Below are 20,680 nucleotides of genomic sequence, written 5' to 3'. Positions count from 1 at the left end.
CTATCTTCACAGCATTAGCTTTTCAAAATTTATTTATTTATTTATTTATTTATTTATTTATTTATTTATTTATTTAATCCATGAGAGACACAGAGAGAGAGGCAGAGACAAAGGCAGAGGGAGAAGCAGTCTCCATGCAGGGAGCCCGACGTGGGACTCGATCCCAGGATCCTGGGATCACGACCTGAGCCAAAGGCAGATGCTCAACCACTGAGCCCCCCAGGCCTCCCAGCATTAGCTTTTATCGAGCACTTACCATGGCCTAGGCACACTGTTAAAAGTGTGTAAGAGTTATTCACCTGGAATCCCTTTCCAGGAAGCTATGTCTCATTTGACCTCACCACCGCCTTATGAGGTAGGACTGTTAACTTGAATTCAACCGTTTTGATACCAGAGAGATGTGACTTGGGCGAGGGGTCAAAGTTTTTAATTGATGAAGGTGGCATTTACAATCAGGGTGTTGATTGGAGAGCGGGCCTTCCAAGGCCGGTCAGGTAAACGTACCCATTATTTCGTGCGGGCCAGGCAGGCCCGAGGCTGGGCACAAAGCACTCCTGCTCTCAACCCTTCAGCTGCTGTGCCTCTCACTGGGGCCTCACACATGCCTGGATTTTTACATCTGGGGTTTTACTCAGGCTATTTTCTCTACCGGAACATACTTCCTACCTTGCCCCTGCCTGGCAATATTTCCTTATCCTTCACATCTTGAATCAAATATCAAATTCTTCTGGAAGCCTTCAAGGTTACCGCACCCAGGAGTAATTACTTCCTTCTTTGAGTTTTAAGGACTTTGACTGGAACACCGGGCCAGATGAGCGTCTGAGGGCTAAAGGCAGAGTCACGTGTAGGCCTTCTCAGGCAGGTGGGGGAACCTGGTGGTTCGAAGTCACCAGGTCTCCAATCCGGTCATGTGAAGGGTCACTCTGCACAATTCTGCACTTTTTTTTTGGTAACAAGCAGTGCCAGTGTCATGGTTATGAGCGATAGTTTCAGAGTTAAGACAGAGCTGGGTTGGAATCTGGCTCGGCAACTCAGGTGTGGGCAACCTTAAAAGATTGCTTATTATCTTGGACTCTCATTTTTCTTACCTGAAGACAAAAATGAGAACAGCATTGATCTCAGACCATCGTGAGAAGTAAATGAGCTAATGAATGTTAAGGGCCTGGCTCGTGTGTGTGTGTGTGTGTGTGTGTGTGTGTGTGTGTCGAAGTTTCAGGATAAGGAATCACAACTTGAACTCCTGTTTTCCCCGTCACACAGAGCAGACACAAATAAATACTAGGTGAAGGACCAAATCTTATAAATATCCTTAAACGTTCTGCCAGGCTGCCCGTTGCAACCAGTTGCAGTTGCCTGAGAAAGCTAAAGAGAATTGGGAGCAGCAGTTTGGAAGGGAGGTGGAGGGAATTTGGGGGTCAGGAAATAAAGGTTGTCAGAAGGACGGTAGAGGTATTTGGGGCTGACAAAAAATAGGGTTATTTGTTTCTCAGACACCTCCTCATGTCTCTCCAGGGGGAGACACCAGGGGTTTTGGCCTATGCAACTGCTGCAAGAGGTACGTTTGCTGAGCTGGGAAATGGAGAGGAGTGGGAATGAAGGTGGCCATGGTAAGTTTGAGGTGGTTTGTAGACCTGTGGGCGAGAAGTGGAGAAGACGGTGGTATTAGCGATTCCGGAGTCCTGGGCTGAGGTCAGCTGGGACACATAGATCTGGGAGTCATTAATATATGTTTTGAAAGCCACAGCAGTAGATCATGGGTTGGCAAGCTTTTTCTGTAAAGGGCCAGATAGTAAATATTTTAGGCTTTGTGGACCATACAGTCTGTTACAAGCACCGACGTCTGGCATTGCGGGATGAAAGCAGCCATAGACGGTATATGAATGAATGATCGTGACTGTGTTCCAATAAAACTTTATTTGCTAAAGCAGGTAGCAGACCAGATTTGGTCCGTGGGCTGTAGTTGGCCAACTCTTGGACTATATTATGCTACCGAGGAGGAATGTTAAAAGAGAAGAGCTCAGAGGCCGGGGGTACTCTGACATTTAGAGGAGACGGGAGAAGGAGGAGGATCTAAGTGACCGAGAGAACAGCAAGCGGGAAGGTGAGATGAAAAATCACAGACTGGGGAAGCACAGACGCCAAGGAAGATGTTTGAAGAAAAAAGACAAACTGATATTGTGGTACCAGTAAACATTTTGGAACACTTTGAGGTGGGAAAAAAGTTTTTTTTTTTTTTTTTTTTGGAATACTCTTTAGGGTTCTCTTCATCTTTCATTGTTTTTGAACTATTTTTACAATGTTGTAAGTTGTAGAAAACATAATAATGTGAATGACTCTTGTCTGTGGAAATGAATTGTGTTTCGTGGAATGCAACTGATGCGCTGATAGAATTGGCGAAATGCAATTGTGCGGTGGATAGGCTATTTTTGCCTCTATTTATAAATTCATACTAGCGTTCCTTGCTGCCTTTATATGTGGGGGTCATTGAATTCTTCTTTGAACAGGTTGTAACGTCTTATTGGTTCCCTTATGAACTCGTGAGTAAAATAAAGTTAGTGACTTGTTCATTTTATTTTTCTACGAGAGGCATGATTATACCTTTTAAAATATTTTTTCCTTAACAGAGGGCATTAAATAAAATAAGGACTGAGAACTGGCCATTGAAATTGGCAACATGGAGATCATGGTGACTTTGATAAGACCTATTTTGGAGTAGTAGCAAAAGATTAATTGGAGCAGATTGTATAAAACGACAATAATAAAGACACATGGATATAATAGATCAATGGAAAAGATTTAGAGAGCCCAGAACAAACCCACAGAGAAAGAAAAACTTTATAGGAGATGAGGTGGCAATGCAGAGAAAAGGATAGAGTATTCAATAAATGGGGCTGGGACAAATTTTTTTTTTTTTTAATCTGTATGGAAAAAACCCAAAACTGAATCTCAGTCTTAAACCAATCTCTTCTAGTGGATTTAAGACCTAAATGAGAAAAGCCAAAAGCTAAAACTTTTAGAAGGAAATAGAACATTTTTGTGACCTCATGGTAGTAAAGCAGAATTCTTTTAAACAAAATACAAAAGTCACAAATTATAAAGGAAACTATTTATGATTTTGACCTCATTAAAAAAATACCACTTCTGGCCATTGAAAAACACCATAAACGGGTTGAAAACACAATTTCTCACTGACAGTTAACTGACAGAGGACAGGTACCCAGAACCTACCAGCAGGTGAGGGAGGGACCTTGGAGTGGGCTCTCCCTCCTTCTCAAATCCTGTTCAAGTCCAAGTTTCTCGCCCGGACTCTTCTGCTGGAGTCTCTACCCGGAGAGTTCCTTTGCCCTTTTGGGAAACATAAAACCGTGAACAAGCCCTGCCAGTCCCTGTCACTTCTCAGGGTCATCAGGATCCATTCTTGACTCTGCCCGCGGGGACCCTGTCCTGGCCCTCAAACTGTTGGCCCCTGAGAAAGCGGCCCTTGCCCGGGGCGGGAGCGGAGTCCAGAAACCAAGGGCCCTTCAGCCCCCGAGTCCCAGGACCTGCGTGTCCCGGGCGGGGATCGGGATCGGACGTTGGGAGCCCGCCCGGCCTGGAGCCCTGGGGCGCGCGCGGGGGACCCAGAGAGGGGGGGCGGGGGACCCGGAGCCAGGCGGGGCGGAGCGCGGGGACCCGGATCGGACCTCGGAGTTGGAAGCCGCCCGGCCCCGCGCCCTGGGGCGCGCACGGGGGACCCAGAGGACGGGCCGGGGGGGGGGGGGGGCGGGGCGGGGCGGGGCTCGGACCTCGGGGGGGGGGGGAGCCGCCCGGCCCGGCACCCTGGGGCGCGCACGGGGGACCCAGAGGGCGGGGAGGGCCCCCGGGACGGGGCGGGGACGGGAACGGGGACGGGGACCGGGACGGGGATCTGGCCTCGGAGGTTGGAAGCCGCCCGGCCCCGCGCCCTGGGGCGCGCACGGGGGACCCAGAGGGCGGGCCGGGGGGGGGGGGGCGGGGCGGGGCTCGGACCTCGGTGGGGGGGGAGCCGCCCGGCCCGGCACCCTGGGGCGCGCAGGGACCCAGGCGGGGGGGCCGGGGGGGCCGGGGCGGGGCGGGGCGCGGTGCCCGCGGCCGGGGCGCTGGGCAGGTCGGCGCGGCCAGCTTGGGGGCGCAGCGCACGGCGGCACCATGCGGTCCCAGAGTTTGGAGCTGATTTTTGACCGCGTGGGGCACTTCGGCAGGTAGGGAGGTGGGGGTGGGGAGGAGGACGGCGGAGGGCGGAGGGCGGAGGGCGCCGGCCCGGCCTGTTTCTGTCCGTTTCCTGGGGTCCTCGCGCGGGGCTCGCGGTCCGGAAGCCCGGCCCCCTCCTTTCGTGGGGAAGTCGGGAGACCCGCGTCCACACCGCCGGCTCGGACCCTGGCGCCGGGACCCCCCCCCGGGGGAGCAGGGCCCTGGGCTGGCTCGGGGCGCCCCCCCCCCCCCCCCCGCCGGCGTGCGGGCTGCCAGCCGGGCCCGGGTCACCCGAGCCGAGGAGCGCCTGCCCCCGCGCCCGGTTCTGCCCCCGCCAGGCCGGCTCCTGTTCCACGTCCCCGACGCCTGCGGTCCCGGCAGGGGTGGCCCAGGAACCACCGTTAGTGGGGTTTTGTGGCCATTTCTAGCGCCCCTTGGGGGCCGGGTGCGCTGGCGCTGGCGCTTCACGCGCTGCCCTTGGCGCCGAGGCGTTTGCACCCACAGTGTAGCGCTCGGGGAAACTGAGGCGGGTGGGGCCAGGGACGCCGAGTTAGCCCCTTGGCACCCGCTTTCATTTGTTAAAATTCATTAAGGCATTAAAATATGTCATTCATTCATCCGTGGAGCAGCGCTCCTGGGGGTGATGCGGGACGGTTTGCTGGGCGAGGGCCAAACCCTTGGCGGGGAGCTGCAGCTGAGTCGCAGTCGTGGCCCGCCCCTCACCTCTACTAGGGTTCTGGGGATGTCGTGCCTCAGTTTCCCACCCGCAGCGCGGGAATCGCCGTCATTCCTGTCTTCCCAACCCCGCCCCCCAGGCCTGTAGGGGAGAGGCGATGTGCCGCTCTCCAAACTGGAAAGTTGCACACGTGTTGGTTGTGGTTCCGTGTCCCCCCCTGCCCCGCCCCAGAATCTTCACTCCAGCTCCTTGAGACGGGCGGTGTCCCCCGTTTCACACGCGAGAACACGGGGGCTCGTGTCTACACCACGGGTCTAACAGCCCACGCTCCCCATCCTGATGCTCCCCTGAGCACAGTTAGGGCCCAACCCCAGGACTCCCCCGGGCTCCTTGTAGAGTAACTTGTTTCAGGCTTCTTGACGCCGAAGGGCATGCGGGTGACAAGATCAGCTCTGGGGTCGGATGTCGGAGTGTCCGTCCTGGCTCTACCACGTATTAACTGGGGGTTTTGAGCATTTCGCCTACTACTTCCTCATCTGTAATCATAGTAATCCAAATATTTATTATAAGGACTCCACATGCAGCCTCTCATTACATCCTGCTTATTTATTTATTTTTTTAAAGATTTTATTTATTTGAGAGAGAGAGTATGAGCAGGGGGAGGGGCAGAGAGAGAAGGAGAAGCAGGCTCCCCACTGAGCAGGGAGCCTGATGATGATGATGATGATGATGAAGGTGATGATGATGATGATGCTTCAGGGCTCAATCCCAGGACTCTGGGCTCATGGCCTGAGTGAAGCCAAATGCTTAACCCACTGAGCCACCCAGGCACCCTTCCTTACACCCTTAGAGTAACCCGAGGCGCCCTTCCTTACACCCTTAGAGTAACCCTATGAGGTAAGAGGCACTAACACCATTCTTTCCCTCTGTATTTTAGGGATTAATTAAGCTCATTGTATCTGTTGGTGTTTGGCTAACAAAGAGATCCCTCAGTTGGAAGTGTGTCCCTCTCCAGTAACTCTTCAGGGTAGGTTGTGTCCCATTGGGTCATCCAGGGACCCAGGGGGGTGGGCAGCTCTGCCATCCACAGCACGAGGCTCTCTCTCTGTGCTTGGGGCATCTGCTCCCACTGTCCTCATCCACACTGTCAAATGTAGCTCTCCATGGCGGGTTTGGGGAGATCACTCTTAGCTGGCCACAAGAATGTACGCAGACGTCTTAACTTTCAAGTAAGTTCTCAGTAAATTGTGGCTATTACTGTTACCCAAGCCCCGGCCTGGTGGGAACAGTTGGCTTGTAAAAGCAGCATGTAGCAAGGCAAGGGTAACAAGCCGGTGCTTGTAGAAGAAGGTGAAAACAGTGTGACCATAGCTCTGGTCCCCCCCATCCCTGAGTTTCTCTGACATTTGCTCTAAATGTGCTCTTTATTATTTATAAATAGAAAGGGGGGTTATCGTGTTTTGTTATTTCACCTTCTTTTAAGGAGACCTAGTGAAAGTGTTAAGCAGAGAACTCTAATCATCTATCATTTCCCATTAGTCATTTCTAGAGTGAGGAAGCACTATCCTAATTACCTTTGAGAGAGGAAAGCAGAACACCTAAGAATTAAGAATTAATTAATTAATTAAGAATTAAAAAGCCATTCCAGGTCTTGTCCTGCAGCCATCCTGAAGGTCCATCAATTTCATAGCTTACGGTCCCGGTGAGGGAATCGAGGAAACACACCCAGGCATCTATGCTGGGATAACCTAAGAACTTGGATCCCTGGGTTGTCTTGGTTTAAAGGCAGAAATGATTTAAAATATCCAGGTTGGAATGTGGAGTCATAGCTGATTTACACGTATGGACACAGGTAGTTTTGTTTTGCTTTTCTTCTTTTTTTTTCTCATTATATGAAGCTGCTTTGGTTTTTCTTTTTTGACTTCACCTTATGAACATCATAATAGCACTTCTCTGCACTTACACTGTGCCATAGTGCGCTACATGTATTAAGTCTTCCCACAACAACCCACTTCTCAGATAAGGAAACTGAGGCACAGAAGGTTTAGGGATCTTGCCCAAGGTCTCAGGTGGTAAGTAATAGACACAAGACTCAAACCTTGGCAGTCTGGCTCTGGAGTCCACACTCTTAACCACTGTGGGATGCCACCGGTCATGCTTCTTTATACAGAACGATGTAAGTCTAGGGCTAAAAGTAATCTCTTCATCTGTCACCCAAATTACAAGGGTCCATTTTCTGGGTGTTCTGGTCGTTTTTGCTTTTCTTCGCTTCTGGGGTTTCTGCCTATTGTATTTGTATGATTCTTTTTCCATTAGTGTCTCTCTTGCTGTGAACACAGAGATGTATCTTTTTTTAAGTCATTAAGAGGTATTGTAATTTTTTAAAAATATTTTATTTATTTATTCATGAGAGACACACAGAGAGAGAGAGGCAGAGACATAGGCAGAGGGAGAAGCAGGCTCCATGCAGGGAGCCCGATGCAGGACTCAATCCCGGGTCTCCAGGATCATGCCCTGGGCTGAAGGCAGGCGCTAAACCACTGAGCCACCCAGGGATCCCTGAGATGTGTTGTATCTATAATTATGACCCCGCGTGGGGCCTTCTATTGGGCACACAGGTGACAACTGATGGACAATAGTCTTGGTAAGGGAGAGAGTGATATGTCCCAAAGCTAGATGCCTGGGGAAGTAGGGTCTTGTTTTTCTTTTTTTTTTTCAAGAAGTTATCCTTGCAACAGGGAAAGGGAAGTTTGAATTGAAAGGATACTCCGGACCTTTCTGGCACATAGAAAGCATATTTATGTGAACTAGCATGGGTTGTTTGGAGGCTGACGGGTGATTTATTATTCCTGGAGTATGAAGTATGAGGGTGAGAGGTAAGCTGTCACAATCATCCCCAAAGATATTTTTATATGGTATGCTAAGGAGTTCAGGTATTAGGAAGGTCACTTTGCAGAATGGAAGGTGCGTCGGAAGGGCAGGAGTTTGGGCAAAGTCCAGAGGAGACCTAGGTAAGAGCCCAGGTGGGAGATAAGGAGGGTCTGGACCGAGGCAGGGGGAATGTGGGCTGGGGGGACTGGACAGTTTTAGCAGGTGGAACTGATGGGACCTCCTGGTTATGAAGGCGAGGTGGCCAGGATCTGTCTGCCTTCCACCCCATGCCCCGTGTTTCTGGCTTGTGTAGCCAGTGGTGTCAGAAACTCAGAAACAGTTTCACTCCAGGTGGGGCAGGCCCAGGGCTTGGATCAATTTGAGCATCTACTGAGTTCCTTGTGCGAATTCCAGGTGGAGATATTTAATAGGCAGCTGGATAAATAATGTATTGCTCAGCAAGACGTCTCCTTGTCAGTATGGATTGGGAGGCCATTCAGGGCTGAGATCCAGCTGGTAGGCACAGGGTGGCGGACTGGGTGTGACCTGGTACCCCGTCCAATCATGCCTCAGCAGGGCTTTGGGGAATGCTTTTCCCTCTCTCTGGGGCTTGCAGATATAAAATGTTTAAATTGATATATTGCCCGTATACAGAAAAGTGCGCACCGTAATCTACAGTCTGATGAGTCAGCATAAAGTGAACACTGCCCTGTTACCACTGCGGGACCACCCCTCGCACGCCCTCTCCCAAGCACCGTCCCCTCTCCCACTTACTACTGTCCTCCCATCTACTGCCATAGATTAGTTTTGCCTGACTCTAAACTTTATATAAACGGAGTAAAAAGATCCTGTACTTTTGGTCTGGCTTCTTTTGTTCAACATCATATATGGGAGATTCACACATATGGCATGTCACGGTACTTTTGTCGATCTTCACTGGCACAGTATGTCACGGCACTTACTCATTTGCTGTTAATGGACGGTTAGATGGCCTCCAGGTTGGGCTTATCATGCGTAGTCTTTCTTGTCTACGTCTTTTAAGGTACTTGTGTACACATTTTGTTGGGTACGTACCCAAGGAGAGGAATCACTCTGTGGCCGAGCGTGGCCGTGGTCACTTGCCAAACAGATTTGCAGAAATGGTTGTGACAAATTATACCCTCGCAAGCTGTTTATGAGAGTTCCAGTTTCTGCACAACAATTACTAAATATTTTGAATGTCAAACGTGGTATCAACAGATTGTTCAGCCAGAGGATTCGATTTCCTGGGGGTAGTGCTTCTCATCCATATCAGAATCTCTTAGGAAGCTTTTTAAGCTTGTATTGAGTTCTGGATCCTACCTCAGACCTCCTGAGCCACGATCACTAGGGGTGGGACAGAGAAGACAAATCCTGGCTTCGGAGGCCTGGCAGAGTGGGTGCTGGTGTGTGTGTGTGTGTGTGTGTGTGTGTGTGTGTGTGTAGGTAGGTAGGCAGGTAGTTCTAGTGTTGACTGTGGGGTTCGGACTGGCTGGGGAAGGAACTAAAGCCAGGAAAGTGGCAATGAACTAGAGAAGCAGGTGGGATCCAAAGACTGGGCACCTGGTTGGTGCTGGGGATGGGGTCAGTGGGAAGGACTGGGGGGGCTGGGAGGGTGGGGAGTTATGGTCAGCAGAGTGTGAACTTTTTAATGGTGCAGCCATTCCAGGGGCTGAAACTATTTAGGTGGCAGCCCAGACACTAAAGCGCATGATCCGACCCTCGGTGACCGGGACAGTGCTGAGCAGGTGTTTAGGTACAGCACAGCAGCAGGTGTAAACCGGTGAGGGAAACGGGGAACCTCTGCTGTGCAACAACAGGCCGGTCGAGAATCTGGCCTGACAGCAGCAGAAAGGCTCGAAGTCTCTAATCGGGCCCTTCTAGCTTGTGGTCACCCTTCCGGGCTGGGAAACGCTTCCTGAGACCTTGCCAGGCGGGAGGAGACACCTGAATTCGCACACCTGCCGCCGGGGGCAGGTGACCCGCAGGCCTGCCAGGAGCTGCCAGGAGGCCTAGTGTGTGCAGGCGAGGGCAGGGCCTCAGCCCGTGGCTCCACCGGGGCGTCCGGCGGCCTGTGCTGCGGGGCCAGTGGCCTGCGGGGGCGAGGGTTCGAGCACCACCCTGTCCAGCTGTGATCTCAGCCTCTGGGGGGGCTTTCGAGTCACAGCGGAGCAGGCTTGTCTTCCCAGCCCGCCGCTCCTGCGCAGCCCCTCCGTGTGCGGTGGACGCAGGCAGATTTCGGACAGCTGTTCCGGGGGGCACCCTTCCTGGAAGAACACTTGGCTCACCGTGACCCCAAGGACGCACGCCTCGGGGCTCTAGGCTTTCCTCTGGGTTGCCCATCCCCCAGAGCCCCTGAGGATGGTGTTTGTGTGTTCTCTCTCCCCTTCTGTTGCTAGAAGAAGGCCACTCGGTTCTCGCTGTGCCTTTAGCTGTGCGTCTTTCTTTTCTGGACCGGCTGCTGGGCCAGTGCCAGGAACAGGGCGCAGTTTTGAACCCGTGGCCAGCTCGGTGTGGGGTGTCCTGAGAGCCGCAGCACGTCAAATTGAGTCCATTTCACTTCTTTATCTACAAGGGGTTCTTTTTAAATTTTATTTATTTATTTATAGAGACAGAGGCAGAGAGAGAGAGAGACGGAGAGACAGGCAGAGGGAGGAGCAGACCCCGTGCAGGGAGCCCGACGCAGGACTCGATTCCAGGACCCTGGGATCACGCCCTGGGCTGCAGGCGGCACTAACTGCTGCACCACCGGGGCTGCCCTCTCGAGGGGTTCTATGAGACATGAGGACTGGTGGCCACGTACCGTCCTGGCAGTCATCCCGGAGGACTCGGGGAGCTTGCCACTCGGTCACTTCACACCACCACTCGTGTGACGTCACTTAGCATTGCACACCTGCGATAGTCTCCAAGGTGGGGGTGTGTCCACCCCTGTGGTGGCAAAGGCGATCTTTGGGAGTACCATGCAAACACCTGTTTTACGTATGAATGTATGCACAATGTATGCACATAAGTACATGTATATGCGAGTTCTTATTTCAGTACGCACAGTATGTTAATTCATTATATAAAGATATGTCCATCTTATACATCTGTGCACGCACACATTCTTCTTTTTTTGCTGATGGCGTACTCAGTCTAAAAATTTTTTTTCAAAAATTTTTATACACAGATCTCTCTCTCTCTCTCTCTCTCTCTCTTTTTTAAGATTCGATTTATTTATTCGTGAGAGACACAGAGAGAGAGGCAGAGACACAGGCAGAGGGAGCAGCAGGCTCCCTGCAGGGAGCCCGATGTGGGACTCGATCCCAGGACCCCGGGATTGAGCTGAAGGCAGCCGCTCAACCGCTGAGCCCCCAGGGGACCCTCTAACTGGTCTCTTGAGCACCTGTCTTTACCAGAGGCACCGAGTTTATGCATTAACCTCAGGCCTGTGGATTCTAACCCCGAGGGATTCTGTGACATTCTGTATACACTGCACGACACCCCATGCTACGAGCCACAGGAGACACGGAATTGATTGCATCACAGTTTCTGCCTCCGTGGGACCTTGGTTTCAGCCTTTCAGGGGCCTTTGTTGTTGTCATTGATTGGGTAGAGAAATAGAAAATGTTCAGCTGGTGTTCTTTAAAAAAAAAAAATCAACATAAATAGCAGAACAGGACTTCAGCTGTGTATGGGGTCAGAGAGGAGGAAGAGAGAAATGGGAGAGGAAATGAGTAAAAGGGTGGGGGGGCAGGGAAGCAAATAGGGAGAGCCCGGAGAAGCAGGCAGTGGAGGGGAAGGAGGAGCCGGATGGAGAGGTATTTCGTGTGGGGGGACTGAGGGGGGGAACAGTAGGGAACAGTAGGCCTCCAGTTCTCACAATGTGACCTGCGCCGTCTCTGGGCGTGCAAGGCCCAGGCCGCTGGCATTAGTGACACAGAGGCCTTGGGTGGCGTCTTTACTCTCCTGTCCATGAAGAAATGCTAGAGTTTTCCAGAGGCCAGCTGACGTAGAATACTTATGAGACTGAATGCAGACACTGACAGGAGTAATTCGCTCTCTCCAATAATCTAATTTCATACGCCTATTGGCCATTTGTATATTTTCCTTGGAGAAGTATCTATTCAAGTCACAGGTACATTTTTTAAAATCAGGATTTTTAAAAATGCATTTAAAAATAATGCATTCCTTTTTTTTTTTTTTTTAGACGTTAGCTCCCTATCCGATCTATGGCTGCAGACCTTTACCTGATAGAGCGATGTGCTTGTTATTTGTCGAGAGTCTGGTATTTAGTATTTCTTAGTATTTCTGCTTGGAGGGTGTGCTATAATTTTCCACTGACCTTCATCTCAGGGCACGGTGCTACTCAGAGACACCCTAAGGGATCTCCTGTATTGCAGATGTGTTCTTCCTTCCCAGCATCGTGGAGTCCACTTCCCCCTCGTAGTCAGGATCGGCCACACCGGCCAACGCTGTAACTCCCCTCTTTGCCTTTTGATTCTGGGGCTGAGGGCCAGGCAGCAGTCTTTATTTCCAGTTCAGTGGGATCATTGTTGTGTCTCCTGGTGGAAACATTCTTCTCCTCTCCGGAACTAAGGTCTGTAGGCTAGCAGCGCATAAAGGTGTGGGAACAGGAAGCAAAAATGTTGTTAATGGATCCCTAGGTATAACACTGAGCCATACGACTCCCATTTCCACCCCTTGATTCCTGGACTCATGAGTGTGGACTGTGAGGGAAATAGCACCCTACATTGGACCCTGATTCAGAGCATACACAGCTTTCTAGAGAATCTCGTCCTAGCCCTGCATAATGCTGCCACCTACCTGGCTTTCTAATTGAGTCTTCAAACGGCTATTCCACTATTTTAGCAAACCAGCCGCTTCAGGATAGTGGGGAACATGGTAAGATCAGTAAGTTACATAAGCATGGGCCCACTGCCGTATTTCTTTTGCTGTGAGGGGAGTTTCTTCAACAGAAGCAATGCTATGTGGAATACCCAATGGTGGATAAAACATTCTGTAAATACGGTAGTTTTGCAGAAGCATTGTGCAGGGAAGGCAAATCTATATCCAGAGTGTCTATTCTAGTAAGGACCAAGTGCTGCCCAAATGGTTCTGTGCAATACGCAGATATTTACCCCAAGGGTGGTACCATACTGGGGCTCAGTGTTGGTCTCTGCCGCTGGCAGATTGGGTACTCAGTGGTGTCTGTAGCCAGATCAGCCCACCCAGATGCTGAGCCCGTGCATAACCTCTGTCCCTGCCACCATGACCACTTTGTTCATTAGCCCAATGGGCAATGACAAGATGACTTGGGAAAGAAGCCAGCTAGTATCCATAAACAGATCATCCTATCCACTTGATTATTAAAATCCTCCTCGCCTGGGGTCACTCTTTGCTGAGCACTCACATAGGACACAAGTGTCTTCAAATTTTTTGCCTATTCCTAGAGGTCTTTCCACATACCTCTTCTTCAAATTTCTTTGAGACCAACTTTTCTGATCATGCGCCTTCCAAGTCCTTGACCATCCAGCTAAACCATTGGTTACAGCTTATGTGTTGATATCCTGATCACATGTTTGGCCATTTCTCCTTCCAAGTGAAGAGTACAGCTAGGTACATTTCTCCAAGTCCTGTTCACTGGGAGGATTTCCCTTCAGGACTGTCCTTCAGACATAGCCCAGAGGCTGTAGTGCTTCAGCTGTCCACTTTCAGGTGGTGCCTGCATATTGCGTGGAAGCATCTGTAAAATCAGGCCCGAGTGTTTTGCTCTGTTCAGCTGACTATAGGGAACTCCCATGAGGCCATCAATGCAAGCTGGGAGAAGGCAGTGTTTAAAGACCTGAAACTATAAAATTCACGGTAGAAAACAGAGGAAAGCTTCCTAACACTGATCTTGGCACTGATTTCGTAGGTATGACATCAAAAGTACAGGCAGCAAAAATAAAAAATAAACCAGTGGGATTATATCAAACCAAAAAGGTTTTTCACAGCAAAGGCAACAATCAACAGAGTAAAAAGTCAACCTACAAAGTAGGAGAAAATATTTGTAAACCATATATCTGATAGGGAGCTAATCTCTAAGAAAATAAGGAATGGATACAACTCAAAACCAATAAATTAATAACCTGATTAAAAAATGAGCCTATGGGGGCACCTGGGTGGCTCAGTGGTTGAGTGTCTGCCTTTGGCTCAGGGCGTGATCCTGGGGTCCCGGGGTCAAGTCCCACATCGGGCTCTCCACAGGGAGCCTGCTTCTCCCTCTGCCTGTGTCTCTGCCTCTCTCTCTGTGTCTGTCATGAATAAATAAATGAAATCTTAAAAAAATAAAAATAAATGAAATCTTAAAAAAAGGGGGGGCCTATGACTTGAATAGACACTTCTCCAAGGAAAATACACAAATGGTCAATTGGTGTATGAAAAAATGCCTTTGTCATTAATCATCAGGGAAATGCAAATTAAAAGCACAATAAGATATCACCTTACACCTGTTAGGGTGGGTGTTATTTAAAAAACAACAACAACAAAGGACAACACATGTTGGCGAGGATATGGAGAAATTGGAACACTTGTATGCTGCTGATGGGAACACAAACTGGCCCAGCCGCTATGGAAAACAGTATGGAAAACAAAAAATTAAAAATAGAGCCACCATATGATCCAGCAATCCTACTTCTGGGTATATATTTAAAGGAACCTGAAAATAGGATCTGGAAAAGATATTAGCATTTCCATGGTTATGGGTATTCCGTGTAGAGCCCTATTCGCAATAGCTAAGATGTGGAAACAACGGGAGTGTGTATCCACAAATGAATGGATGAATGAAGTGTGGTATGTACCTACAATGGAATATGATTCAGCCTTAAAAAAAAAAAAGAAGAAGAAGGAATTCTGCAATATGCAGCACCTTTTGCTAAATAATATAGGCCAGACACCAAAAGATAAGTATTATGTGATTCCATTTACAGAGGTATCTAAAACAGTAAAATTCAAAAAAAAAAAAAAAAAAACCACCCTGGAATGGTGGTCACCAGGGGCTGGAGGGGAGAGAGGGAAATGGGAATTTATTAATCAACAGACATAAAGTTTCAGTTAAGTAAGATGAATAAGCTCTAGAAATCGGCTGTACAATACTGTACGTAGAGTCAATAATAATGTACACTTGTGATTTGTGAACAGGATAGATAGAATGCTGAGTGTTCTTACGACAATTTTTTTTTTAAAAGCCCACTTTAATCAGAAAAAAAAATAAAAAGAAGGCAGTATAGTAGGAATGTGGACTGTAAACAGTTGGGCCACTTCTCTCGTTTCTTGTGCCTTCAGGATCTGCTCACCCAGTCGTCTATTGTCTGCCTCCATTTGATGATGGAGTGTTGCTGTGGATGCTCAACTTTGTGGCTTAGTGGGTCAGGTAACACCCACTGGTAACACCCAGTTGATGTTGGGCAGCTCAGGTCGTGTGGTAACTCAGTGGCCCACCGTCAGGTTTTCAATTTATGCTAAGACCCAATAGTGCACCAAGAGCTGTTTCTGAAATGGAAAGCAAATATCTGCAGAGGATGGCAGGGCCTTCCTCCAAAATCCTAGGTGCCTGTGCTAGGGTCCACCTATAAGAGCCTGTCAGAAGCTCCAAAAGGCATCCATCCCTATGCCACTGACAGTTCAAGCACCGTCGGATCTGCCCAAGTGACAGAGCAGCTTCTACAGCGGCCTGCACCTGTTGCAGAGCCTTCTCTCGTTCTGGGCTTCACTCGAAACTAGCAGCTTAGTGGGTCACTCAGTAGCTGGGCCAGAGTCACATTCAAACGAAGAATATACGCTGCCTTCCAAACTCAAAGAGGTCAATTAGGCATTGTCATTCAGCCACTCACAGAATGAGGTTCTGTTTGATTTTCAGCAATTTCAAGCCTGTGGCTACAAGAGATAAGGCTCCACTTCAGAACAGACCTAGTTATCAGGTGGTTTAGGCAGTGCTTGGGCTGGGAATTCTTCTTTCTTTCACTTGTTCTTGCAGGGAAGGGACGTTAGGAGCCACCAACCAATGCCATGACAATCTTTGGTTCTCAAAGCATGTTTGAAAGTATCATATACAGAGTCACTGAACCTTTTGCTTCTTATAAGGGGTTGATTAGGAGTACTCAGTGCAGATATTTTGTGTATTTCTTTTTTTTCCTTTTTTTTTTTTTTTTTTTTAAGAGAGAGAGAGGGGAGGAGGGGCAGAGGGAGAGAGAGAATCTGAAGCAGGCTCCATGCCCAGTGGATCTCACAACCCTGAGATCATGACCTGAGCCAAAATCAAGGGTCAGACTGTTGACCAACTGAGCCACCCAAGTGTCCCAATTTTGTGTATTTCTATAAACAGTTTGCAATGTGGATGGTCAGTGCTCCCTTTATGTTAGAAATAGAGTCATCAATGTTGTTTTTTTTTTTTAAGATTTTATTTATTTATTCATGAGAGACACAGAGAAAGAGGCAGAGACACAGGCAGAGGGAGAAGCAGGCTCCATGCAGGGAGCCTGATGTGGGACTCGATCCCCGGTCTCCAGGATCACACCCTGGGCCAAAGGCAGTGCTAGACCGCTGAGCCACCCGGACTGCCCGATGTTTTTAAATCTGAGCAGGTTAGACGACCAATTCCAGAAACCCCAGAACCAATTCAGAAAGCTCATTCTTAAAGTTCTGTTCCTGTAAAACAACCTTCAGTATCAAATTCTGCATTTCTCAAGGTCCCCCAGAGAAACAGGACAAATAGGATATAGATAGATCAGGATTTATTATAAGAATTGGCTCGCACAGTTGTGGAGGCAGACAAGTCCCACAATGGGCTGTGTGCAGGCTGGAGATCCAGGAAAGCCCAGGTCTGAAGGCCTAAAAATTGGGGGGCTGATGATGTAAGTTTTGGTCTAGCTGCCGGCAGGCCGGGTCCAAGGACCCAGAAGGAGACCCACAGGACCAGCCAAGGGAGTCTCTGGCGGTGCACAGGCTAGAAATCAAACTTGAGCCAGCAGGAGTTGAAAACAGAGCTCATTGAAAGTAGATAGAATATAGGTACAGACAGTACTTTTGGGAGACTCAGAAAGGAAAGGAGGAAATCTTGTCTTTGTTCAGGGCCTGGGGTTTTTTACTGAGGATCATGGTCCAGTGTATGTTTCTACCCAGGCATCCAGGAACCATTAGAACAAAGACGAAGGCCCAAGTGTTATTCCTTTTGTGTTTTTTTTTTCCAAGTGTTATTCCTTGGGAGGTGGGGCTTGGCATCGAGATGGCTAGTGCTGGTGACCTGGAAGATGCATATGGTAACTCCATCTGGCCATTCTCACCTGATTCTTCCTTAGATATGATCTATTCTAACGAAATCATTAATTCTGTGTCCCTCACAAGGAGGACATACACTGTTTGCATTCTGAGGCATGTGTGAGGTGGGCCTACAGGCCCTAGCGGGATTAGAAGCAGGAAAAGGAGCAAGAAGTAGGTTTTTATGGAGTCCTTCCATTTCCCTGTCTCAGTCTGAGTCCAAAAGCCTGAGAATGAGGTCTGTTGGTGTCCAAGGGGAGGAGAAGATGGAGGTCTCAGCTCCAGTAGAAAGGTCACATTTGCCCTTCCACCCCTGTTGTTCTAGTCCGGCCCTTGGTGGATTGGATGAGGCCCCCCACTGGTGAGAGCAATCTTCTTTCTTTCATCTGCCCATTCAAATGGTAATCACATCCAGAGACAACCTTATAGACACATCCAAAAATAATGGTCACCAGCTAGCTGGGCGTTCCTTAGCCCAGTCATGTTGACACATAAAATTAAACCTCAGCTTATAGACTTGTATATTTATTTCATACTTTGGGATATACCATGTTATTTATTTTGTTGCTTAGATTGTTTCAGCCTTGCCTGTTGGGAGCTTTTTCAAATTGGTTCCTGTATCCCTTTGACATGCCCCAAACTTTTGTATTTTGAGTGTTTCTTTACTTCCTGGTACCATAAGATGCTTTAGGCCTAGGTTTTATTTTCCCTGTCCTGGTCTTAAATCAACCACTTTTCCTGGTTCCTTTTACTGGAGAATGGTTTTTAGAAAACAAGATCTGGGCACTGGGTGTGTGTTGCTACTGGGATGTTGATGCAGGTTGGCCAGGTTCGAGGACCCTGAAGGTGTCCCACAGGACCAGCCAGGAGGGTCCTTGGCTTCGCACAAGATAGAAATAAAACAAACAAACAAACAAACAAACAAAAAACAAAAAAGATAGAAATTAAATGTGAGCCAAGAAGTGAGAGCAGAGTTTATTGAAGACAGAGCAGATACAGACAGAGCTTCTGGGAGTCTCGGAAAGGAAAGTTTCATCTTTGCTTGGAGTCTGGGGTTTTTATTGGGATGGTGGTCTGGTGCACGTGTCTTCTCAGGCACCCAGAAACAAAGATGAGTGTTTAAGTGCTCTCCACAAGTCACTTATGCCCTGGAGCCAGAGGTCTTGGTGAGTTAGTGGTCTTGGAAAACGTTCGTGATGACCCCACCAGGTCACTCCTTGGATGTTATCTACTGTGATGGAAGACTCCAAAGAAATAACATTAACTCCTTGGCCTTTATAAGGAGGACATACATTATCTGATCTATAAGGCACGTGTAAGGAAAGGATGTATGTCCTAGCAAGAATAGAAGCAGAAAAAGGTGCAAAAAAAGCAGTATTTCATGTGGTCCCTTTAGTTCCCCTATTGCAATGTCATTACGTGTGGGTCCTCCTAACAGACAGAGCTACGTATGTATACTAATATATATATATATATATATATATATATATATATATATATATACAGAACGGTGAGGTCTGGGAGCTCACAAGTTGTCACAGATATATCACAAGTATATATACATATAGATATGTATGGCATATACATATACATATATATCTATATATACATATAGATATGTATGGCAACATATCTATAATTATTTCTGTATTTATCCATCTGTATATATATTATGCTAAATGTGATGAACAACCTTCATATTTATTTATAGTCTTTTTTAGCCCATATGCCAGAATTAATAACTTGCTTTTCTTCTCTTTGCAGATTTCAGATAGTCCTCTATTTAATATGTGCCTTCCAGAACATCTCTTGTGGTATCCACTACTTGGCTTCTGTGTTCATGACAGTGTCCCCCTACCATACCTGCAGGCCTCCAGGCAACGTGAGTCGAGTTCTTTCCCACAATATCTCTAGTTGGAGGTTGGAGGACATCTGGATCCTGTTTTTCACAGGCCATGAAGATCGGATTGTAGTACAGCTACAGAACGGTGAGGTCTGGGAGCTCACAAGTTGTCACAGATTCCGGAGGGATGAGAAGTCTGGTTTGAACTCTGATTATAATGGCCCTAAGAGTAGCTTTCCTTGTGTGGATGGCTATGTCTATGACAAGAGCAAGTGGGACAGCACCGTGGTGACTCAGTGGGATCTGGTCTGTAACCGAGAATGGTTCGCAAAGGTGATCCAGCCCGTATTTATGTTGGGAGTCCTGCTGGGAGCGATGATTTTTGGCTACCTTTCTGACAGGTAAAATGAAATATTGCATCAGTGTAGGGTTCTTCCTATTTAGTTTTCTTAGAGGTCAGGAAATTATGTTAAAAACTTTAGTAATTTTCATACCTCCTATCTAAATACCTACCTCTTTGCTGATCTACTATTTAGGGACACACAAAAACCATAGTGGTTAAAGCTTAGATTCTGAAGATAATCTACCTGGGTTCAGATCCTGGTGCTACCACTTATTAGCCATGAGCCCTGGGCAAATTGCATAACTTGTGTTTCATAAAGTGAGAGTCAGCAGAAGCGATAGGCAACAAAAGCAGGCCTTCTGAACAAAGACTTCAAATACTGGAATTGTCAGGCATCTAAGTAATAAATTCACTATGTTTATTGCTCTTAAAGGAATAGAAGACAAGCTTGAAATTATTTATAAAAATCTGGAAATTGTATTTTATTAAAGAGATAAACTTAATTAATTAATTAATTAATTAATTCAGTTACTTATTTAAAGTAAGCTGTTCTCCCAACATGACACTAGAATTCATAACCTTTCAAGATCAAGAGTCACATGCTCCACCAACTGAGCCAGGCAGGTGATCCTGGTAATTGTATTTTATTTATTTATTTATTTATTTATTTATTTATTTATTTATTTATTTATTTAATTCTATTTTTAAATGATATAAAATTGAAGAATAACTGTGTAGAACATCTAGAAATAAAAACCAAAATAAGTGACTGACAAATCCTGGATATTTTAAACAACATATTATATACAAGAAAAGAAAGAATGAATAAAATGAATGAGAGTTCAGAAAAAATTATCAATAATAAACATCAGAGAGACAGATAGAAAATATGAGAGTTTAAAATTCATGAAAGCAGAGGAATAAGGTCTGAAATATACTTAGGTATTAGGAACTAACCAATGGAATTTACCACACTAACAGATTAGAGGACAAAACTCATATTATCAACTCAATAAATATAGAAAAAACATTTGATAAATTTCAAAATCCATTCATGACATAACTAAAAGTAGAATGTCCTTAACCTGATGATAGGTAGATCTTCTACAGAAAGATCTGTCATGAACATCTTCACTGTGAAATGTTAAAAGCTTTTCCTCTGGAATCAGGAACATATAAGGACATATGAACTACTGCTTCTGCTTTGTTTTGTATTGGAGATTCTAGTACTGTAAAGCAAAACAGGGAAAGAAAAGAGAGGGAGAAGCAGAGGAAAGAAAGAAGCAGAAAGAAAGAAAGAAGAAAAGTCATTATTTTTAGCCATTATAATTCTGTATGAAGAAAATACAGCAGATGAATTATTTGACCTAAGGAACATTTAATGAGGTTACTGGACATGTTATCAATACATATACATTAATTATGTTTCTATCTACTAGTAACT

General features: G+C 47.2%; 1 protein-coding gene and 1 long non-coding RNA gene across 2 annotated transcripts in view; one reads left to right on the top strand and one right to left on the bottom strand.

The window, feature by feature from the left end:
- Window positions 1-411: 411 nt before the first annotated feature.
- LOC112658592 (uncharacterized) lies at window positions 412-3,643 on the bottom strand. Its single transcript, XR_003135816.3, has 2 exons — window positions 3,229-3,643; window positions 412-1,088 (listed from the first exon to the last, which is right to left on the bottom strand). It is a non-coding gene; the product is annotated as an uncharacterized LOC112658592 (long non-coding RNA).
- Window positions 3,644-4,075: 432 nt separating this feature from the next.
- SLC22A16 (solute carrier family 22 member 16) overlaps window positions 4,076-20,680 on the top strand; it is a 40,749-nt gene continuing 24,144 nt past the window's right edge. The window contains 2 exon segments of the mRNA XM_025444804.3: window positions 4,076-4,220; window positions 18,815-19,294. Of these exon segments, the coding sequence (XP_025300589.3) occupies window positions 4,168-4,220; window positions 18,815-19,294 (533 nt within the window). The 5' untranslated portion in view covers window positions 4,076-4,167.

This window comes from Canis lupus, chromosome 12 (genome assembly GCF_003254725.2).
Source record: "Canis lupus dingo isolate Sandy chromosome 12, ASM325472v2, whole genome shotgun sequence".
Classification (NCBI taxonomy): domain Eukaryota; kingdom Metazoa; phylum Chordata; class Mammalia; order Carnivora; family Canidae; genus Canis; species Canis lupus.
The sequence above is the reverse complement of the archived record's forward strand: the minus strand, read 5'-3'. Positions and strand labels throughout refer to the sequence as shown.